Source organism: Camelus dromedarius, chromosome X, assembly GCF_036321535.1.
Source record: "Camelus dromedarius isolate mCamDro1 chromosome X, mCamDro1.pat, whole genome shotgun sequence".
NCBI lineage: Eukaryota > Metazoa > Chordata > Mammalia > Artiodactyla > Camelidae > Camelus > Camelus dromedarius.
The window spans coordinates 55007044-55028105 of NC_087472.1; the positions used below are offsets into that span (position 1 = coordinate 55007044).

Genomic DNA, 21062 nt, shown 5'->3' on the forward strand with positions numbered 1-21062 from the left:
GCCTTCAGAGCCAAATGTTCTAGAGGCTTGTCTTTCTGTTGTGGACTCTCTGGGCTGGGAAGCCCAATGTGGAGCTCAGACCCCTCATTCCTTGTGGAGAACTTATGCAATTATAGTTATTCTTCCATTTGTGGGTCACCTCCCCAAGGGTATGGCTGTTGACTATACTGTGCCTCCACCCCTCCTACCCATCTTGTTGTGATTACTCTTCTACCTCTTTAGTTGTAAAATAAAATTTTCTGCTAGTGTTCAGGTTGTTCTCATCAATAGTTGCTCTATAAGTATCTGTAATTTTGATGTGCTGTGGGAGGAGATGAGATCAGGGTCTTCCTACTCTGCCATCTTGGCCACTCCCCCTTGTATATTTTTATGATAAAGCTTGGATAATATCATTCTCCTGTACATTTTTAAGTGTGTGGACAATTCATCTATGTTCAATTGTTTTCAATTGGCATTTTGTTTCTTGCAGGAAGTTAAATGTTAGGACCTATTACTGAGGAACAGGTGGGCAATTCATCTTGTTTACTTATCACTTTCTGTAAGGAAAAACATATTCTCATATGCTCCATAAAACAATGCATTTGCACAGAAAATATAGGCATTAATAATTTTTTTAAGAATAATTTGGAGGATGCAGGGAAAGGAGCCATGTTTCATTAAGGCAATCAACAACACCATTTTTTAAAGAAAATCTTTAGGTTGACATAGCTAAACAGATAGATCATATAGATTATTCCAGGTAATTATTTTTTACATTGTCTTGGAATCATCCAAAAATTCAAGAGAGATAGTTTGAAGATCCTCCTTCTTATGATGAATTTCCAAAGCACTGTCCTTGCATCTTACACACGACTGAAGAATCAAACTACTACGTTCCAAAAATCCATCACGAAATTCTGAGGTCATAAAATAATATACAACTGGATCAAGACAGCAATTTAGATTTGCAAGACACAGGGAAATGATGTGGAACCATAGAGTACTCTTAATAAATGAACAGTTTGAAAAGACTTGTTGCTTAACCATCATAAAGAATGGGAAGTTGAGGTGGTAAGGGGTGAAACATACAATAAATACCACTGCACACATTAGGACCATCCACAAAGCCTTTTTTCTCTCTTTGGTATTCTGAAGGGGAACTTGGAATTCCTGTAAAATTTTTCTTGTTCTCCATGTGCAATAAATAATAGTTACAACAGGTAATAAAAACCCTCCAAGTTCAGCTACAGTTATCATGCCAATAGAGGATGCCATGCTAATGTGTTGAAGCCCTAAATCAGCAAAGCAGGATTCAGTGTTGTTGGCTAAGCCAGCACTTCTCAGAATTGGAAGTGGCAAACAGGCGGCCCCAACGATGACCCAGATGGCAGCACTGATGCCCACATCGTATCTACGCTTCCAGTCTCTTGCCCTGAAGGGCTTGAGGAGAAAGAAGCACCTCTGAAGGCTGATGCATGTCAGGAAACAAATGCTGGCATACATGTTGAGATACTTCAGGTAGAAGCACAGCAGGCAAAGGGCCCTCTGGAAAGGCCAGTGGTGACTGATGTAATAGTAAATCCGGAGGGGTAAGGACAGCACATGAGCAAGGTCAGCCACAGAGAGGTTGATCATGAAAATGATGGCTTTCTTTTTCTTGCTGATGAAGCGGCACAGAACCCACAAGGCTGCACTGTTGGCCAGAAGACCAGGGATGAATATGAGGATGTAAGTGGTTGCATAGAGGGAGTACTGAAATGGCATTTGAAGATCAGTGCACTTTGCTCTTGTACTGTTTGCACTGTTACTTCCCATCTTGAAGATTTGTGTTCCTTCCTTAAGGAAATCATTAGAGTGGTGATTTCTGCAAAAAATAAAGTAAAGATAGGGTCAAGGGCACATCAGTCCATGTTTGGGTATACAAATATATTTGTTTTCTACCAACGAGGTAGTCAAGTATGAACTTTCATAAATTCAAAAAAAACTTTTCTATATAAACTGAAAATATCTTGCCAATGTATAAGAGTATTGTGGAAGGTATTTTCCGGAATCAAAAAGATCACTATTTTGGCAATATCCTCAGTCGGGATTTTCCCTTAGTAGTCAGAGGAAGTAATTAAAGTTGCAGATATAACCTATAAGCAAGTCTTCACTGGCAAATAGGCCCCAAGCATATATTCCAACAGCCGTATAGGGATCCACATTTCAGTTTTACAATTGTTTCCATCTATATTTTAAAAGTTTCAGATCTAGTTGACTTCCCTATCATCAACCTTGAGAGAGATAAAATTCAATCTATTTTGAATGGCAAACTTATCAGGGATTAGATGACTGCTGAGATGAGTTTATGAAAGTTTAAGGATGAAACATTGGATAAAGGCCTGGGAAAGGGATAGCAGGTCAGCAGGACTTGGAAAGATAGGAGATTGGAAAAAAATGGTACAACTCAGATAACCTTTGCCTCAGAATTTGGCTGATGGCACAGGTAGATCTACTTATATACTGTGGCATTTTCCAGAAGGCTCAGTAACTTTAGAGGTCTGTGTTTATTAACAGAGTTATGATATGACTGAAAACTTCCCAAACTTAAAGAAGGAATTAGATATCCAAGTACAGGAAGCTCAGAGGGTCCCAAACAGGAAGAACCCAAATAGACCCACACCAAGACATATCATAATCAAGATGGCCAGAGTCAAGGATAAAGAAATGATTCTAAAGGCAGCAAGAGAAAAGCAAAGAGTAAGTTACAAGGGAACCCCCATAAGGCTCTCAGCTGATTTCTCTACACAAACACTATAGGCCAGAAGGGAGTGGCAAGATATATTCAAAGCCCTGAATGAAAAAACGATGCAGCCTAGGATCCTTTATCCAGCAAGGCTATTCTTAAGGATAGAAGGAGAAATAAAGAGATTCACAGACCAAAAAAAGCTGCAGGAGTTTAGCAACATTAACCCATGCTAAAAGAAATATTGAAAGGGCTATTCTAAATAAAAAAGCAGAAGGATGCTACAGAAATGAGAAACACACAACTGAAAAGGTGATAACTCATGAATTACAAATAAAGTAAACATGAAATTATAAAAGAAGACATACAAATCACTGAGACTGGGAGAGGGAGGCAGGGAAATATAGAATATTTTTTTCTTTCTTTTTTAAATTTTTTTTAACAGTAGGATGGGTTTGAGATCATGTTACTATCAGTTTAATAAAAACAGTTATAGTAATGGGTTGATAGATTTACAAAAAAGGGTAACCACAAGCCAAAAATTTACAAAGGAGTCACAAAAATTAAATAAAATCCATGATAATACAAAGGAAAATTACCAAACCACAAAAGGAAGAAGAAAGGAACAAAGAGGATATACCAATTCAACTGCAAAGATAAGTTCAAAATGGCAATAAACACACATCTATCATTAATTACTGTAAATGTTAATGGACTAAATGCTCCAGTCAAAAGACACAGAGTGGCAGACTGGATAATAAAGCAAGAACCTTCAATATGCTGCATACAAGAGACCCACTTTAGGGAGAAGGACACATATAGATTGAGAGTGAAAGGATGGAAAAGGATATTCCATGCAAATGGAAAAGCCAAAAAAGCAAGTGTTGCAGTACTGATTTCAGACAAAATAGACTTTAAAACAAAGGCCATAAAGAAAGATAAAGAAGGACATTTTATAATGATTAAAAGAGTGATACAAGATGAGGATATTACACTCGTTAATATATATGCACCCAATATAGGAGCACCTAAGTACATACAAGAATTACTAACAGAAATAAAGGGGGATATTGATGGGAATACAATCATAGTTGAAGATTTTAACACTGCATTAACATCACTAGACAGATCTTCCAGACAGAAAATAAACAAGGCAACAGAGAAATTAAATACTACAATAGAAAAACTAGATTTGGTGGATATTTTCAGAGCATTACACCCCCAAAAAATAGGATATACATTATTTTCAAGTGCACATGGAACATTTTCCAGGATCGATCATGTACTTGGGCACAAAAGAAACCTCAACAATTTTAAGAAGATAGAAATTATCTCAAGCATCTTTACTGACCACAATGCCATGAAACTGGAAATCAACAACAGAGAAACAAAGGAGAAAAAAAGGAAAGCATGGAGATTAAACAATATGTTATTGAAAAAACAATGGATCAATGAGGAAATCAAAGCTGAAATTAAAAAATACCTTGAGACAAATGATAATGAAAGCACAACCACTCAAAACCTATGGGACACAGCAAAGGCAGTGCTAAGAGGGAATTTTATAGCGATACAGGCCTTCCTCAAAAAAGAAGAACAATCTCAAATAAACAATTTAACCCACCACCTGAATGAATTAGAAAAAGAAGAACAAAAAGCCCCAAAAAGCAGCAGAAGGAAGGAAATAACAAAGATCAGAGAGGAATTAAATACAATAGAGATTAACAAGACCATAGAAAAAATCAACCAAACCAAAAGCTGATTTTTTGAAAAAGTAAATAAAATCGACAAGCCTCTGGCCAAACTCACAAAGAAGAAAAAAGAGAGAGCACAAATTAGCAAAATAAGAAAGGAAAATGGAGAAATTACAACAAACAAAATAGAAATACAGAATATCATACGAGAATATTATGAAAAACTATATGGAACCAAACTGGATAACCTAGAGGAGATGGACAAGTTTCTGGAAACATACTGTCCACCAAGACTGAATCAAGAAGAATCTGAACACTTGAACAATCCGATCACTAGAAAGGAAATAGAAATAGCAATTAAAAACCTCCCTACAAATAAAAGTCCAGGACCGGACGGCTTCACAGGGGAATTCTACCAAACATACAAAGAAGAACCCATACCAGTCCTTCTCAAACTCTTCCAGATGATTGAAAAGGAGGGAATACTCCCAAACTCATTCTATGAAGCCACCACCACCCTGATACCAAAACCAGGCAAAGACACTACAAAAAAAGAGAATTATTGGCCAATATCACTGATGAACATAGATGCAAAATCCTCACCAAAATTTTAGCAAATAGAATCCAACAACACATAAAAAAGATTATACATCATGACCAAGTGGGGTTCATCCCAGGGACACAAGGCTGGTTCAACATACGCAAATCAATCAGTGTAATACATCATATCAACAAGAGAAAGGACAAAAACCACATGATCATCTCAATTGATGCAGAAAAAGCATTTGATAAAATTCAACACCCATTTATGATAAAAACTCTCACCAAAGTGGGTATAGAGGGAACATATCTCAACATAATAAAAGCTATATATGACAAACCTACAGCCAGCATAGTACTCAACGGTGAAAAACTCAAAAGCTTCCCACTAAAATCTGGGACAAGACAAGGATGCCCACTATCACCACTCCTGTTCAACATAGTCCTGGAAGTCCTAGCCACAGCAGTCAGGCAAGAGAAAGAAATAAAAGGGATCCAAATTGGAAAAGAAGAGGTAAAAGTGTCATTATATGCTGATGACACGTTACTATATATAGAAAACCCGAAAGGGTCCACACAAAAGCTACAAGAGCTGATTGAAGAATTCAGCAAGGTAGCAGGTTACAAAATTAACGTTCAAAACTCAGTTGCATTTCTTTACACTAATGATAAATCAACAGAAGAAGAAAGTAAAGAAACAATCCCCTTTAAAATAGCACCCAAAGTTATAAAATATCTGGGAATAAATCTAACCAAGGAGGTGAAAGAATTATACACAGAAAACTATAAACCATTAATGAAGGAAATTAAAGAAGACTTTAAAAAATGGAAAGATATTCCATGCTCTTGGATTGGAAGAATCAATATTGTTAAAATGGTGACACTGCCCAAGGCAATCTACAGATTGAATGCAATCCCTATCCAATTACCCAGGACATATTTCACAGAAGTAGAAAAAATCATAATAAAATTCATATGGAACCATCAAAGACCTAGAATTGCTAAAGCATTACTGAAGAGAAAGAAAGAGGCTGGAGGAATAACTCTCCCAGGCTTCAGACAATTCTATAGAGCTACAGTCATCAAGACAGCATGGTGTTGGTACAAAAACAGGCATATAGACCCATGGAACAGAATAGAGAGCCCAGAAATGAACCCACAAACTTTTGGTCAACTCATCTTTGACAAAGGAGGCAAGAATATACATTGGAATAAAGACATGCTCTTCAGCAAATGGTGTTGGGAAAACTGGACAGCAGCATGTAAAACAATGAAGCTAGAACACTCCCTTACACCATATACAAAAATCAACTCAAAATGGATTAAAGACTTAAACATAAGACAAGATACAATAAACCTCCTAGAGGAAAACATAGGCAAAACATTATCTGACATACATTTCAAAAATTTTCTCCTAGAGGAAATAAAAGCAAGAATAAACAAATGGGACCTAATGAAACTTACAAGTTTCTGCACAGCAAAGGAAACCAGAAATAAAACAAGAAGTAAACCTATGGAATGGGAGAAAATTTTTGCAAGTGAAACCGACAAAGGCTTGATCTCCAGAATATATAAGCAGCTCATATGACTCAATAAGAAAAAAATAAACAACCCAATCCAAAAATGGGCAGAAGACCTAAACAAGCAATTCTCCAAGGAAGACATACAAATGATCAAAAAGCCCATGAAAAAATGCTCAATATCACTAATTATCAGAGAAATGCAAATCAAAACTACAATGAGGTATCACCTCACACCAGTCAGAATGGCCGTCATTCAAAAATCCACAAAAGACAAATGCTGGAGAGGCTGTGGAGTAAGGGGAACCCTCCTACACTGCTGGTGGGAATGCAGTTTGGTGCAGCCACTATGGAAAACAGTGTGGAGATTCCTCAAAAGACTAGGAATAGACTTACCATATGACCCAGGAATCCCACTCCTGGGCTTGTATCCAGAAGGAAATCTACTTCAGGATGACACCTGCACCCCAATGTTCATAGCAGCAGTATTTACAATAGCCAAAACATGGAAACAGCCTAAATGTCCATCAACAGGTGACTGGATAAAGAAGAGGTGGTATATTTATACAATGGAATACTACTCAGCCATAAAAATCGACAACATAATGCCATTTGCAGCAACATGGATGCTCCTGGAGAATGTCATTCTAAGTGAAGTAAGCCAGAAAGAGAAAGAAAAATACCATATGAGATTGCTCATATGTGGAATCTAAAAAACAAAAACAAACAAACAAACAAAAACAAAGCGTAAATACAGGACAGAAATAGACTCACAGGCAGAGAATACAGACTTGTGGTTACCAGGGGGAGGAGGGTGGGAAGGGATAGACTGGGATTTCAAAATTGTTGAATAGATAAACAAGATTACACTGTATAGCACAGGGAAATATACACAAAATATTATAATAACTCACAGAGAAAAAATGTGACAATGAGTGTGTATATGTCCATGAATGACTGAAAAATTGTGCTGAACACTGGAATTTGACACAACATTGTAAAATGATTATAAATCAATAAAAAATAAAAAAAATTTGAAAAAAGAGAAAAAAAATCAGAGTTATGATAGCTTCAGACATTCACATTTTTGAGACAGTTCATACAGTTTCAATCTACACCTTTGTGCTGACTACGTGGGGCTCTCAGATAGATTATATTTACTGACAGTTCATTGCAGTCAACCAGTTCATTCAAGTAAACAACTACTTTAAATGTGTTTGTTTCCACTGAGTTGACTGTTTGCTTAATTGGCTAGTTAATTTAGCCAACTGTAGATAGGGAGAACATTATCTTTTTTTGTGATTTGTTTGTTTATCCACTGAATTAACTAAGATAATTGATCTTGTGTTCTCTATACTCTGTCTAAATTAAAAAAAAAAAACACATAAAGCTGAACCAGAATTATTCTTGAAAAAAATTTAAGGAACAGTTAATACACATGAAATCTTCCCTGATCACTCTGGTTTTGTTACAGTAATAGTTAACAATCACTGAATGCCTACTTTGGACAAGATGCTGTAATAAGAACTTTAAATACACTCCCAGAAGTTTTCTCACAGCAATCCTATGCGACAATAAAATGTCACCACTATTTTACAGATGGAGAAACTGTGGCCCCAAGAAAGGCAAGGCTCACTTCCTCCAAGAAAGCCTTTCCAGACCTCTTCAAACCACAGATCACTACTACGACCTCAGAGTTTCCCCAGTTGTGATAATTTTCTTTAGTGCATCAACACACTAAAATGCTGTGGTTATTTGCCTTTCCATGGAGTTCATTTTGTTTCCTGAATGGATTGCAATCTTCTACATATATATCAAAAACTCATTCTCTTACTTCTTCCTTTCCTCCATAGTAAAGTGCCTAGTAAATTGTCTGGAACATATTAGATATCCACTAATTTTTTTTTAGTAAATGACTGAATACACGACAAATAGATGAATCAGGGAAAAACTCCTACTGAAAGGAAGAGAATGAGTGTCTGGGGAATTAGAATTTAACTGTGATGTTTGATTTGACCACCAGATGTCATAATTATACCAACGTTCAAACATCTTTTGATCTTTAACACATTATTTTAAAATTTCACTAATAGAGAAATCAAAATAAAAGATAGAAGTATCAATAACATCATATGTAATATCAGAAGAAGAATCTTTTAAAGAGCCCTTTAGAGAGTCTGAGTTTATTTTATTTTAATTTTTTCAGACATCATACTTTGTCATATAGTTCTCTGAAAATAGTTTGGCTTCTAAATTCATTGCAGATTCCTAGAATATTAGAGCTGTTAAAGGCCATTAAGACCTTCTGATCCTGTCACTTTTTATAGATGAGAAAACCAAGGTCAAAAACAGGGAGATTAAATTCTCCAAATTCACAAGAAAATTAGCGGCAAACGCTGAACAGTGTCTCTTGCCTCCCTCTACAGAATGAATTTTACTTTTCCAGGAACTTCTAAGAGGAAAACCATATTTTTGTAATAATAATACAAACTTTCAGAAATAAACCAATGCCATACTTTAGAACACTAACTTTGACAGTGAACTGTTACAAGCAGAAAAGATTAGTTCCTTCTAAATATTCCAGTACAAACACAGTGTTTTTAAAAGCAGAGTGAGTATTTCTAAGTCCCTAATGATAAGACTGTGTAAAAAGTCTGCTTAAAAGTCTTAGCTTGTTTGTAAATGTTCATTACTTCTCCACACAGAAATAGAGTTTCATAATAGAAAACAGATATAAGCGAAAATAACCCAAAATATATACACATCTATCACCAATATTTCCATTGCAAACATTTTGGTGTATAATATTTTATATTTTTTCTGTGCCTATAGATCTATAAATGAATACTTGCGTAGATATTTTTACCAAACTTTACTTGTATACACAAGCTATTTTAAAATTATAGTTTGTATTCAATCATAATTATTAAATTCTTGGGCCTTACCCCAGATCTACACCACAGTGGGCAGAAAATCTTACTCTGGAAATCCCACTGCAAGCATCCATGGCTTCGTTGCTGGCGTCTTCAGGATTTTCCCAGTTTCCCTTTATAGTCATATAGTTAGACTATATTCTCCAGGGATTCTGGCCCTTAAAATTGCTTTACAAGTAGAAAGCTCCCTTTATTTTATTTAAACCTTTCAGTTCTTCTCAAAATACTAGCTCTGCAAATGGATTTTAGATAAATGGTACTCCATCTAGATTAGAGACCACATCCTCTTTTCTCCAACTATAGGACCATGAATATTTTCCACCTCTGCCTGTCAATGCTTGCTAGAGACAGGTGCTGGTTTTAGATAACAAAAGGTTTGGAAACAGAATAATCTAACCACTATTGTGCTCCTTTGGATTTGTCTGAATTTCATGTTTCTTAATGGGGACTGAGCCAGAAGAGATGGTTACAGACCACTACATTTTCAGAAAAGTTAACAATAAGGACTACAGTAAATTGTCTGCTTATGTCTGGTCCAAGTAATCGGTCCTAGAAATAGAGGACTTTTCCCACATAAAATCTTTAAAATAATTTAAATCCTCACATTCATGAGCTCATTTGGCGAAGCACATGCACAAAGTGGTAAAGTAACTTGCCCAGGGATAAAGAGACTCATAGTTAATTAGACTTTGAAATATAGCTAGAAATCAGCCTCTCTCTCTAATAATCTTTCTACTTCACTTGACTGTCTCCCTCTTGAGAAAAGAAGATTCTATGAGAACCTCCCCACAGATGAGTGCACTGATGGTAGGTAAAGGTAGGGAGCAACTGAGCTGTGGGAAAAAGTGGGAAAAAGAGATGAATATTCATAGGAATTTTTACTACAGTAATTTAACCTTTCTTATTCTCCTCCACCTATAACAGTCATTCTTTGAATTATACACCAGACTTGGGGCCTTTCCCTTGATTATCTCACTTCATACACCTTCAGGTGCAAAAAAATCCTTATCTGGGACTTAGAACATAACTTTCCCTCTAAAAATAATACATATTATTTAATTAATGTAACATTTTACATGTCTTCAATGTATTAGACATTGTTTTAGGTACTGATGATAGGGTGGTATAAAGACAGGCATGAAGCTTTTAATCTCATTGAACTATATCCACCCCACAAAATAATACTCATCCATGAAAGTTATATTTAAGTTGTACCTTCTTAATGGAGGATTCTCTGAATGCCTTTCACAGCCCTCCTTCTACAGTCCCTTTCAACTAATAGAATCAATAATGTAATGAACCAATTCACATTGAAATATTAGTGACTGGTTATAACTTAAAATAGTATTATTTGCAAGGATATTTTTACTTAAGGGGAAATTAAAGAAAAAAATAAGTTAATTCAAAGAATTGAATGGTGGAATTTCAAACAGTAGAGCTTTAGTTAAAAGACACTTGGAGCAGGGAATTTTCTGTAGCCCTCAAATCATAGCTATTGACTAATAATCTACTATGTACCTGTGTAAATCCAGCTTTGCAATAAAGCTTACTGTTCCTTGATGATAGTAACATAAAAGCTTACACTATCTACATTGAGTTGTATTATTTCTCTGTTCCAATTTACACTCAAAGATGGTGATATTGGAAAATAAGACCCAGGAAGGGAAATTCAGAGACTAACGTTACAGCAAAACCCCAGTGTCCATACAGAATCCAGTAACACAATGGTAAAATTAATTCTTATTTACTTCATGTTACATGACTGCAGGAAGACATAATGATCAGTATTTCATGTCCACCACAGTGAAGATGTTTTCTTCTCTCTCCAGGCCCACTATCCCGTGTCTTTCAGGCCAAAAGAATGGCCAAATGTAGTCTACTAAGGAACTAAAAGGATAAGTAACATTCTATTAGTAATTTAGTATCGTGGTAAAAAGCATAGAATTTGGTGTTAAATTGTATAACTTTGGATACTGGCTCTGTCACATACAAATTGTGAGCAAATTTCTGATGCATAAACCAATGTACAAAATCAAGAGCTGTGATATAAAACCCATGTGTTTATAGTTAACTAATATTTGAGAAGAGAGCCAAGAATATTTATTAAAGAAAAGACAGTCTTTTCAACAAGTGGTACTGGGAGAATTGGATATTTACATGCAAAAGAGTGGAACTTAATTCCTATTTTATACCACTACAAATACTAACCAGAGATGGATTAAAGATGTAAGTGTAAGACCTGTAATGATAAAACTTCAAAAACAAAACAAAAACAAGCGAGACTACGTCAAGTCATAAACCTTCTGCACAGCAAAAGAAATGATTAACAAAATCAAAAGACACCCTACAGAATGGTAGAAAATATTTGCAACCCATAAATATAATAAGAACTTAATATCCAAAATATATAATAAACTCATACAACTCAATAGCAAAAGAGCAAAAAAAAAATCTGACTAAAAGTTGGCAAAGAAATGTAATAAATAGTTTTCCAAAGAAGGCATACAAATGGCCAACAGGTATATGAAGATATGCTCACCACATCCCTACTATCAGGAAAATGCAAATTAAAATTGCAATGAGATATCTTCTCACACTTCTTTGAATGGCTATTATCAAAAGCCAAGAGATAAGTGTTGGTGTGGGATATATAGAAACAGGAACCCTTTGCACACTGTTGATGGGAGTATAAATTGGCACAGCCACTGTGAAAAACAATGTGGAAGTTCCTCAAAAAATTAGAAACAGAATTACTGTGAAATAAATCAGTCAGAGAAAGGCAAATACTGAATAATTGCACACATATGTGGAATTTAAAACCAAACCAAACAAACAAACCAGACTAGCTCATAAATAGAGATCAGATTAGTGATTGCCAGAGATGGGGTTTGAAGGCTGGATGAAAATGGATGAAGGGAGTCAAAAGGTCCCAACTTCCAGTTATAAAATAAATTAGTCATGGGGATGTAGTGTACAGCATTGAGACTATAGTTAATAATTCTGTATTGCATATTTGAAAATTGCTGAGAGAAAATCTTAAAATTTCTTATCACAAGAAAAAAAAGTAACTGTATATGATGACAGATGTTAGCTAAACTTATTGTGGTAATCATTTAACAATATATACAAATATCAAATCATTTTTGTACTCCTATAATTAATATTGTGCATGTCAACTATACCTCAATTAAAAAATGAATTATTATCTGAGAGATATCTGAACCACAATGTTTACTACAGCATTACTTACCATAGTCAAGAAATGGAAACACCTTAAGTGTCAATTGTCAGATGAATGGATAAAGAAAATGTGAGATATATATGTGAGATATATATATATATGTACATTATTAATCCATTAAAAGGGATTTCTATATTTATATTTGTGAAAATATGGTTGGAAACTTTGGGTCACTATGCTAAGTGCAATAAGTCAGACAGAAAAAGATAAATACTACACGTGCTCACTTATATGTGGAATCTAAAAAAACTAAAATCATAGAAATTGAGAATAGAAGGGTGATTGTCAGGAGTTTGTGGGGGTGGGCAAAATGAGGAAATGTTTGTCAAAGGGTACAAAGTTTCAGCTATAATATAAATAAGCTCTGGGAATCTATATACAACATGGTTTCTATAAAACACAGTACTGTATTACATATTTGAAAGCTGTTAAAAACATTATTACCATAAAAATATAATTATGTGAAAGAATGGAGATGTTAACTTTATTCTGGTAATACTTTTGTAATACATACATGTATCAGATCATCATATATCATACCTTAAATTTACATGTTTTATGTCAATAATATCTTTATAAAGCTGGAAAGAATAAAAAAAATGCACAAAATATTAAAAATCATATGGATTAAAGCTGGAAGGCACAGTTAGAATCCCAACTGCTATAAAAGTGGCATTTTCTCATAGATTCAGGTATACAGTTGGAGCTTTATCAACTTCTATATTAAAAAGAACCAGAAGTTGAAATCTGTGGTTTATACATAAGATTTTATATTTCTATTTAAATGAAACATAAAAAGAAAGCTGACAGATTTCTTGTCTCTCTTCTGGTGAATAATTGTTTAAATTAATCTACTTTGAATGGTGACTGAAATTCTGTTATATATAAGTGGATATAAGTGGAAAAGTGTTTGATTGAAGCTTTATCTTAAAAATGAATATATTATAGTAATAATTTAAAAAATTAGAGCTAAAAAATAGAAAGACGTTTTGAAAATTCACAAATACATGGGAACATAAATACATACTCCTAAGTAACAAATGGATCATAGAGGAAATCACAAGAGAATCTAGAAAATACTTTGAAATGAATGAAAATGAAATCACAATATACTAGAAATTATTGGATACACCTAAAGTAGTCCTTAGAGGAAAATTTATAGCTATAAATACACATATATTTAAAATGAAAAATATCTCAAATCTCAGATCAATTACTGGATCACTCACCATGGGCAACTAAAAACAACAACAACAACAAAAAAAAAAAAAACCAAAACTATATCCAAAGCAAGCAGAAAGAGAGAAATAACAAAGATTAGAAAACTAATGAAATAGAGGACAGAAAAACAATGGAGAAAATCAATAAAACCAAAACTGATTTCTTGCAAACATCAAAAAAATTGACAAAGTTTCTACTAGATTGAAAAAGAGAGGGAGAAAGAGAAAGAGAGAGAAATCTGAAATTGCTAAAATCAGAATTGAAAGAAAGAATACTATTACTGACAGTGGAAATTTAAAAGTTTATAAGAGAATATTGTGAATAAATGTATGCCAATAAATTAATAGCATAGATAAAATGAATACATTTATCAAATAACAGAAACTACTGAAACAGAATCAAAAGAAATTTGAAAATCTTGAGTCAACTTATTACAAGTAAAGAAATTGAGTTAGTAATCATAAAATACCCACAAAAAAAATTCCAGGCCAAAATGAGTTCATGAGTGAGTTTTACTTTGTTCTTAAAGAATTAATATCAATTATTAAAAAACTCTTCCAAGAGTAGAAGAGGAGAAAACACTCTCCAACTCATTTGACAAGGAGACCAGTAGTACCCTGACACCAAAGCCAAAGATACCAAAGAAAAAAATAAAACAATATTCCTATCAATAAAGATGCCCAAATCCTCACTAAAATACTAGCTAATTGAATTCAGCAATATAAAAAGAACTATATACAGTGATGAAGCTTGGTTTAACACCTGAAAAATCAATCAGTATAATACATTATATTAACAGATGAAAAAATGAAAGCCATATGACTATCCCAATAGATGCAAAAAAATTTGATAAAATCTAACATATTTTATAATGAAAAATATTCAATAAACCAGGAATAAAAACACACTTCCTCAACCAGAAAAAAGGACAGCTCTGAAAAATTCACAGCTGACATTTTATTTGATGGTTAAAACTATGTTTTCCTACTAAGACATGGAATGAGAAGAAAATATCCACTTTCACCACTTCTTTTAAATGTTTTACTCCAAGTTATAGACAGTGGAATTAGGTAAGAAATGAAAAGAAGAAGTGCAAGTATGTTTATTTGTATATGTCATAACCTTGTATATAGAAAATTCTAAATAAGCCACTAAAAATAGTTTTGAAGTAATGAACAAATTCAGCAAGTTTGCAGAATACAGTTGAACATTAAAAAATCTGTTGTATTTCTATATACTAAAAATAAATAGTCTAAGAATAAAGTTTAAAAAGAAGTATCATTTACAATAGTATCGGAAAGAATAAAATACTTAGAATAAATTTAACCAAATATTTACAAAATTTGTACAAGGGAAAGACTAAACACTGTTTGAAGAAACTAAGTTACAAAATAAATGGGATGACATACCATGCTTGTAAATTAGAATACTTAATGTTGTTAAGATGGCAATATTATCAATCAATCTATAGATTAAATACAATGCGTATCCAAACCTTAGCTGTCTTATTTGCAGAATTTGACAAGCTTATCCTAAATTTAAATGGAAATGCGAAGAACCCAGAATACCAAACTAGACCTGGAGTAGAACAAAATTGGAGTCCTGATACTTCTCGATTTCAGAACTTACTACAAATCTACAGTAATCAACCCATTATATAAGCATATAAATCAATGGAATATAATTAAGAATCCAGAAATAAACCCTTACATTCATGGTCAATTGATTTTCAACAAGTGTGTCAAAAAAGTGCAAAGGAAAAGGAGTAGTCTTTTCAACCAGTGGTGCTAAGACAATCATATATTCACATGGTAAAGAATAAAATCGGTAGCTGTGATGGTCTTTTGTATGTATCAACTTAGCTAAGCTACAGAACCCAGTTATTCAATCACATATTAATGTAAGTGTTGCTGTGTAGTTATTTTGTAAAAGTGATTAAAATTCACAATCAGTTAACTTTAATGAAAGGATATTATTTTAAATAATCTGAGTGGGCCTGATTCAGTTAATTAAAAGGCATTTAGAGCAGAGTTGAGATTTTTCTGAAGAAGAAATTCTGCCCAAGGACAACAGCTTCAGCTTGTATTCAAGCTTGCCCTTTCTGACACCCTGACCTATTGCCTATGCAGCCCCCACAATCAAACAAATAATTCCTTGCAATGTATCTCTTACTTTACATCTCCTACTGGCTCTATTTCACTGGTTGAACCCTGACTGATAATGGAAGTGATTCTAAAGGAGTAGCATCTTAAGGACATATTTTTGAATTGCTTCTGGGTTTTATGAAATTGCTTATTTAATCCAGTTAGAATTAAATGCATTAATAACTATATTCAGTGTTAAATAGGCAGTGGTAGTTCTATGGTCTAATGTTGCAATAGAAATACACAAAATATTGTCATTAGACATTCTTAATCAAATATTATATAAGTTGAACTTCTGAGTGACCATGCATTTATTCCATTGGAACATTTTCATCAAGCTAAGGAGTATAATGAGATTGGCTGGTTATTTCTAACTGCTAGAGGAACTAGCAAAAGAAAAAATTAGTTCATTACTTTAAATTTGCAGCTCTAGCTTTACATTAATGATCCCACAAACTTTATTTTCTGCCCAGAAAGAACCTCCTGTCTTCTGTAGCCATAGAGCTGAGACATTTAAGCCAAAAACCAGAGTGTTAACCTGAAACTAAGTTAAAACATAAATTAATTTCTCAGCCTTGCAGGATGTCTTCTCTTGAAGTAAGTTATTGACTGGGGAGGAATGAGAACACATGGGCAGAATCCAGTGAGGCTGGGAACATCAAACTCCTAAATTCTACTGAATCTTTCTATTAGAAACAAGACCTCTACCTTTCCCTCAAGATGTTACTTCCCCTCTGACTGGAGAAACCATAATGACTTCCCCTAGAGTAGTTTTCTTGCAAAATATTGCTAATTCTCTTCAGGATGTACCTCATCACTCTTCTTTGCTTCCTCGCCTATAATTAAACTCAAGTCCTAGCAGAAGCCAAAGGATGAGGTGCAAAGGGTGACCTATGAGAAGGTGTGATACACACCAAAAGTATTGCATTAATTTCCCAATTCATACAGACAGAAACATGGGGAATATATGTGGAAATGGATCTTAAGTGTGTAAAATTCTTGTTGAAGAAATATAAAGTTGTATCAGGCTAAATATAATGGTAAGGATCAACTAAGCAGAGATTCTAGATTAGATTCAAAATTTTAGTTTCAGAGATTAGAGAAAGCTCTAAGAGTTTGGTTGGTTGGTTAGTTGGTTGGTTGATTTGCATGACTCCAAAGGCGAACTATACTAAATTAAAGTTGAAATACTAAACTGTCTTGGTAATACTGCAAAGGAGGGAATCCAAAAGCTTAAGGAGATTAGAATGTTAGAGTGAATTTATCATGTAAGGCCTGCTCACCCACTCAAGGAGAGTCCAGAGGACAAACTTTTCACCATACCTTAGAGAAATACAAACGTGAAGGAAGCCCCAGCATTCTTGAAGAGCTCTGTGGTTGTTCTTTGTGTCAGGGACCAAGTTACAGTACTTAATTGCTAAGAAGGTGAGCATGGTTAATGTAATGCAGAATAGAGCCAAAAAATAATCAGAATAACTTGACTCACAGGAACATATGGTATTGGCTAGTTGATTGTGGTGTATCTAGAAAAGAAATAGATGAGTAGTCTACTAAACTCTTACTTCATTTGCATAAGCCTAGAAATTAAAATGTTCTATGTCTAGTGAACAAAAATCTAATTTAAGCCACCAGAACAGAGTTTCACGGCCCCAAAGTGGATTCCCAGAATTGAACCTATTTATAAACCCAGAATTCCTTTAATGAAGGAGAGTCCAAGTCCCTTCCTGCCCCAAATTTTTACTGCTAATCTTTTTCCAAGCCTTCCCCAAAGGGACATATGATCATTTAAAAAATGACTGTGAATTGGAGAAAATGAAATAATCAGACTTTTCAGGGATTGTTACAGACTGGCTCTGAAGTGACACTAATTTCAGGATATTCAAAATGTCACTATGGTTCACCAATCAGAATAAAGGATTATGGAAGTCAAGTGATCAATGGGATTTTAGCTCAGATCTATCTCACAGTGTGTCCAGTAGGTTCCTGAACCCATCCTATAGTTATTTCCCCAGTTCTGGAATGTATAAATAAAACAGATATACTCAGCAACTGACAGAATCTCCACATTGGTTCCCTGACTTTTAAAGTAGGAAAACCAAAGTGGAAGCCACTAGAAATGCTTCTACCTACAAAAATAGTAAACCAAAAAGAATATGACATTCCTGAAGGGATTGAAGAGATTAGTGATACCACCAAGGACTTGAAAAATATAGGAACGATGATTCTCAACATATCCCCATTTAACTTGCCTACTTGGCCTGTGACGACAACAGATGGATCTTGGAGAATACTAGTGGATTATCATAAACTTAATCAGGTGGCAGCCCCACTTGCAGCTACTGTTCCAAATGTGATTTTGTTGCTTGAACAACCATCACATTCCCTGGTGTGTGTGTGTGTGTGTGTGTGTATCTGGCAAATGCTTTTTTCTTGATACCTGCTATACCTGCTAGGAAAGACTACTGGAAGCAGTTGTTTTCAGCTGATAAAGCCAGCAAATACCTTTACTGTCCTACCTCAGGGGTAAATCAACTCTGACTCTGTCATAATTTAGTCCACAGGGACCTTGATCACATCTCCCTTGCACAAGATTACAAATGTCATGCTGGTCCATTACATTGATGATACTATGCTGATTGGTTGGACTTGGTGAGTAGGAATTAAGAACTGCTCTAGGCATGTTAGTAAGACATTTGCATGTCAGAAAGTGGTAAATAATTCCTATAAAAATTCTGAAGGTTTGTACTTCAGTGAAATTTCTAGGGGTCTAATGTGGCTGTATATGTTGAGATATCCCTTCCAAAGTGAAGGATAAGTTGCTATATATGGTCCTTACTATCTCGCCAAAAAGAGATATAATACCTAACTGACCCTGTTGAATATTAGGTGCAACATAGTCCACATTTGAGTGTGCTACTCCAGCCCATTAACTGAGTAACCTAAAAAGCTACTAGTTTTTAGAGGGGCCCATAACAAAAGAAGGCTCTGCTACCATGCCCTGTGAGTAAAGTCAATGGAAAACTGCAAGAACGAAATTTTGGTAGGACTGCTAAAGACTTAGATCATTCAAGAATAAAGTTTTGAGTGCTCTACCAGGCAAAGAACTATGACAAGTTTAAATACTTTCTGTGGAGAAGGGAAATGGTTAGTAGAAAGAAGGTAATTAAAAATACCAGTTATGACCAAGAGACCATTGTCAGAAATAAGTGCTGTAATACCTATGAATATTTTCCTTATATTATTATAAGGAAAATAAATGTTTTCCAAAGTTTTTTGTTTGTTTGTTTTCTACACTCTATATTCTCTTATCACCCAACAGAAGACTACTAAAAATAGTTAATTTTATATCACAGTCCATAAGCTATAGGATATCAAAGTTTAAGAATGTACATCATCCAAGAACCTTGCATTTCCTTATGAAGAAATGGTTATTCATCAGCTGTATACAAGATATTTGTATCACATTACATGGAAGTGTGACTTTGTTCCTTCTCTATTTGGATGTTAAGTATGGTTTAAAAAGATTATATAGGTCCCCATCCCTGGGAACAAAGAGTGGAATGTGATATTCTTTTCTGTGTGTCAGCTTGGCTGAGAGCTACAGTCCCCAGTTATTCAATAAAACACTAATGTAAGTGTTGCTGTATAGGTATTTTGTCTATGTGATTAAAATCCATAATCAGTTTATGTTAAATAAAGGAAAGTATTTTGATAATCTGGATGGGATTGATTCAATAGTTGGAAGGCCTTAAGAGTAGAGTTGAGGGTTTCCTAAAGAAGTTCCACATATGGACAGCAGCTTGAGCTCATGCCGAAGAGTACCAGCCAGTTCCTCCTGATAGCCTGTCTCATGGATTTTGGATTTGCCTAACCAGACTCTACAATTGTGTAAACCAATCTAAATGTGAAAACTGTGCTATAATATTCATAGGAGAAATAATCAGAGTAAGTTTTGTGTCTTTGGGTTAGACAATAGTTTCTTAGATACAACACTGGAAGTACATCCAACAAAACAATATGCAAAAACAGATAAATTGGACTTTATCAAGAATAAAAATGTAAAAATCTTTGTATGTCAAAGGACACCATCAAAATGAAAAGATATTCCTAGGATGAGAGAAAATATTTGTAAATCATGTCTTAAAGGGAACTAGTATCCAGAATATGTAAAGAAAAAAACTTATAATTCACAATAAAAAGACAAATAACCAAATTTCAATGAGTAGAGGATATGAATCGATATTTGTCTAAAGAAAATATATAAAATGGTTAAATAAGCACAAGAAGACATGCCTTATTTTATTAATAAGAGAAATACAAACAAAACCCACAATAAAATAATACTTCATGCCTACTAGGATGACTAAAATTAAAAAGTCAGAAATAACAGATATTGGCAAGGATATTATTAGAACCTTTATCCATTGCAGATAGGATAGTAAAATGGTGCACCTGACTTAGTAAACAATTTGGTAGTGCCTTAAAATTTTAAACAGTGTTTTCATATGACCCAGAAATTCCACCTTTATATATATAACAAAGAGAAATGAAAACTATATCCTCACAAAACTTAGTACATGAATATTAAAAGAGTTACTCATAATAGCTGAAAATTAGAAATGACTTATATGTTCATCAACTGAAGAAGGCATGAACAAAACTGGATATTATTCAGCAACTAAAAAAAGAATTAAATACCACTAGGGATTGAATTGTGTCCCCTCAAAATGTATATCTTAAAGCACTAATACTCCTAACCACAGCAATCAGGCAGAAGAAAGAAATAAAAGGGATCCAAATTGGAAAAGAAGAGGTAAAAGTGTCACTATATGCCAACGACATGTTACTATATATAGAAAACCCTAATAGGTCCACACAAAAACTACTAGAGCTGAGTGAAGAATTCAGCAAGGTAGCAGGTAGCAGGTTACAAGATTAACGTTCAAAAATCAGTTGCATTTCTTTACACTAATGAGGAATCAACAGAAAAAGAAAGTAAAGAAACAATCCCCTTTAAAATAGCACCCAAAATAATAAAATATATGGGAATAAATTTAACCAAGGAGGT

At 34.2% G+C, this 21062-nt stretch overlaps 1 protein-coding gene across 1 annotated transcript in view; it reads right to left on the reverse strand.

Moving 5' to 3' along the window:
* Positions 1 to 664: 664 nt before the first annotated feature.
* The window catches only part of LOC105090099 (putative P2Y purinoceptor 10), a 108768-nt gene continuing 88370 nt past the window's right edge, over positions 665 to 21062 (reverse strand). The window contains exon 2 of the mRNA XM_010981291.3: positions 665 to 1843. Within this exon, the coding sequence (XP_010979593.1) occupies positions 751 to 1794 (1044 nt within the window). The 5' untranslated portion in view covers positions 1795 to 1843 and the 3' untranslated portion in view covers positions 665 to 750. The remainder of the gene's footprint in view (positions 1844 to 21062) is intronic.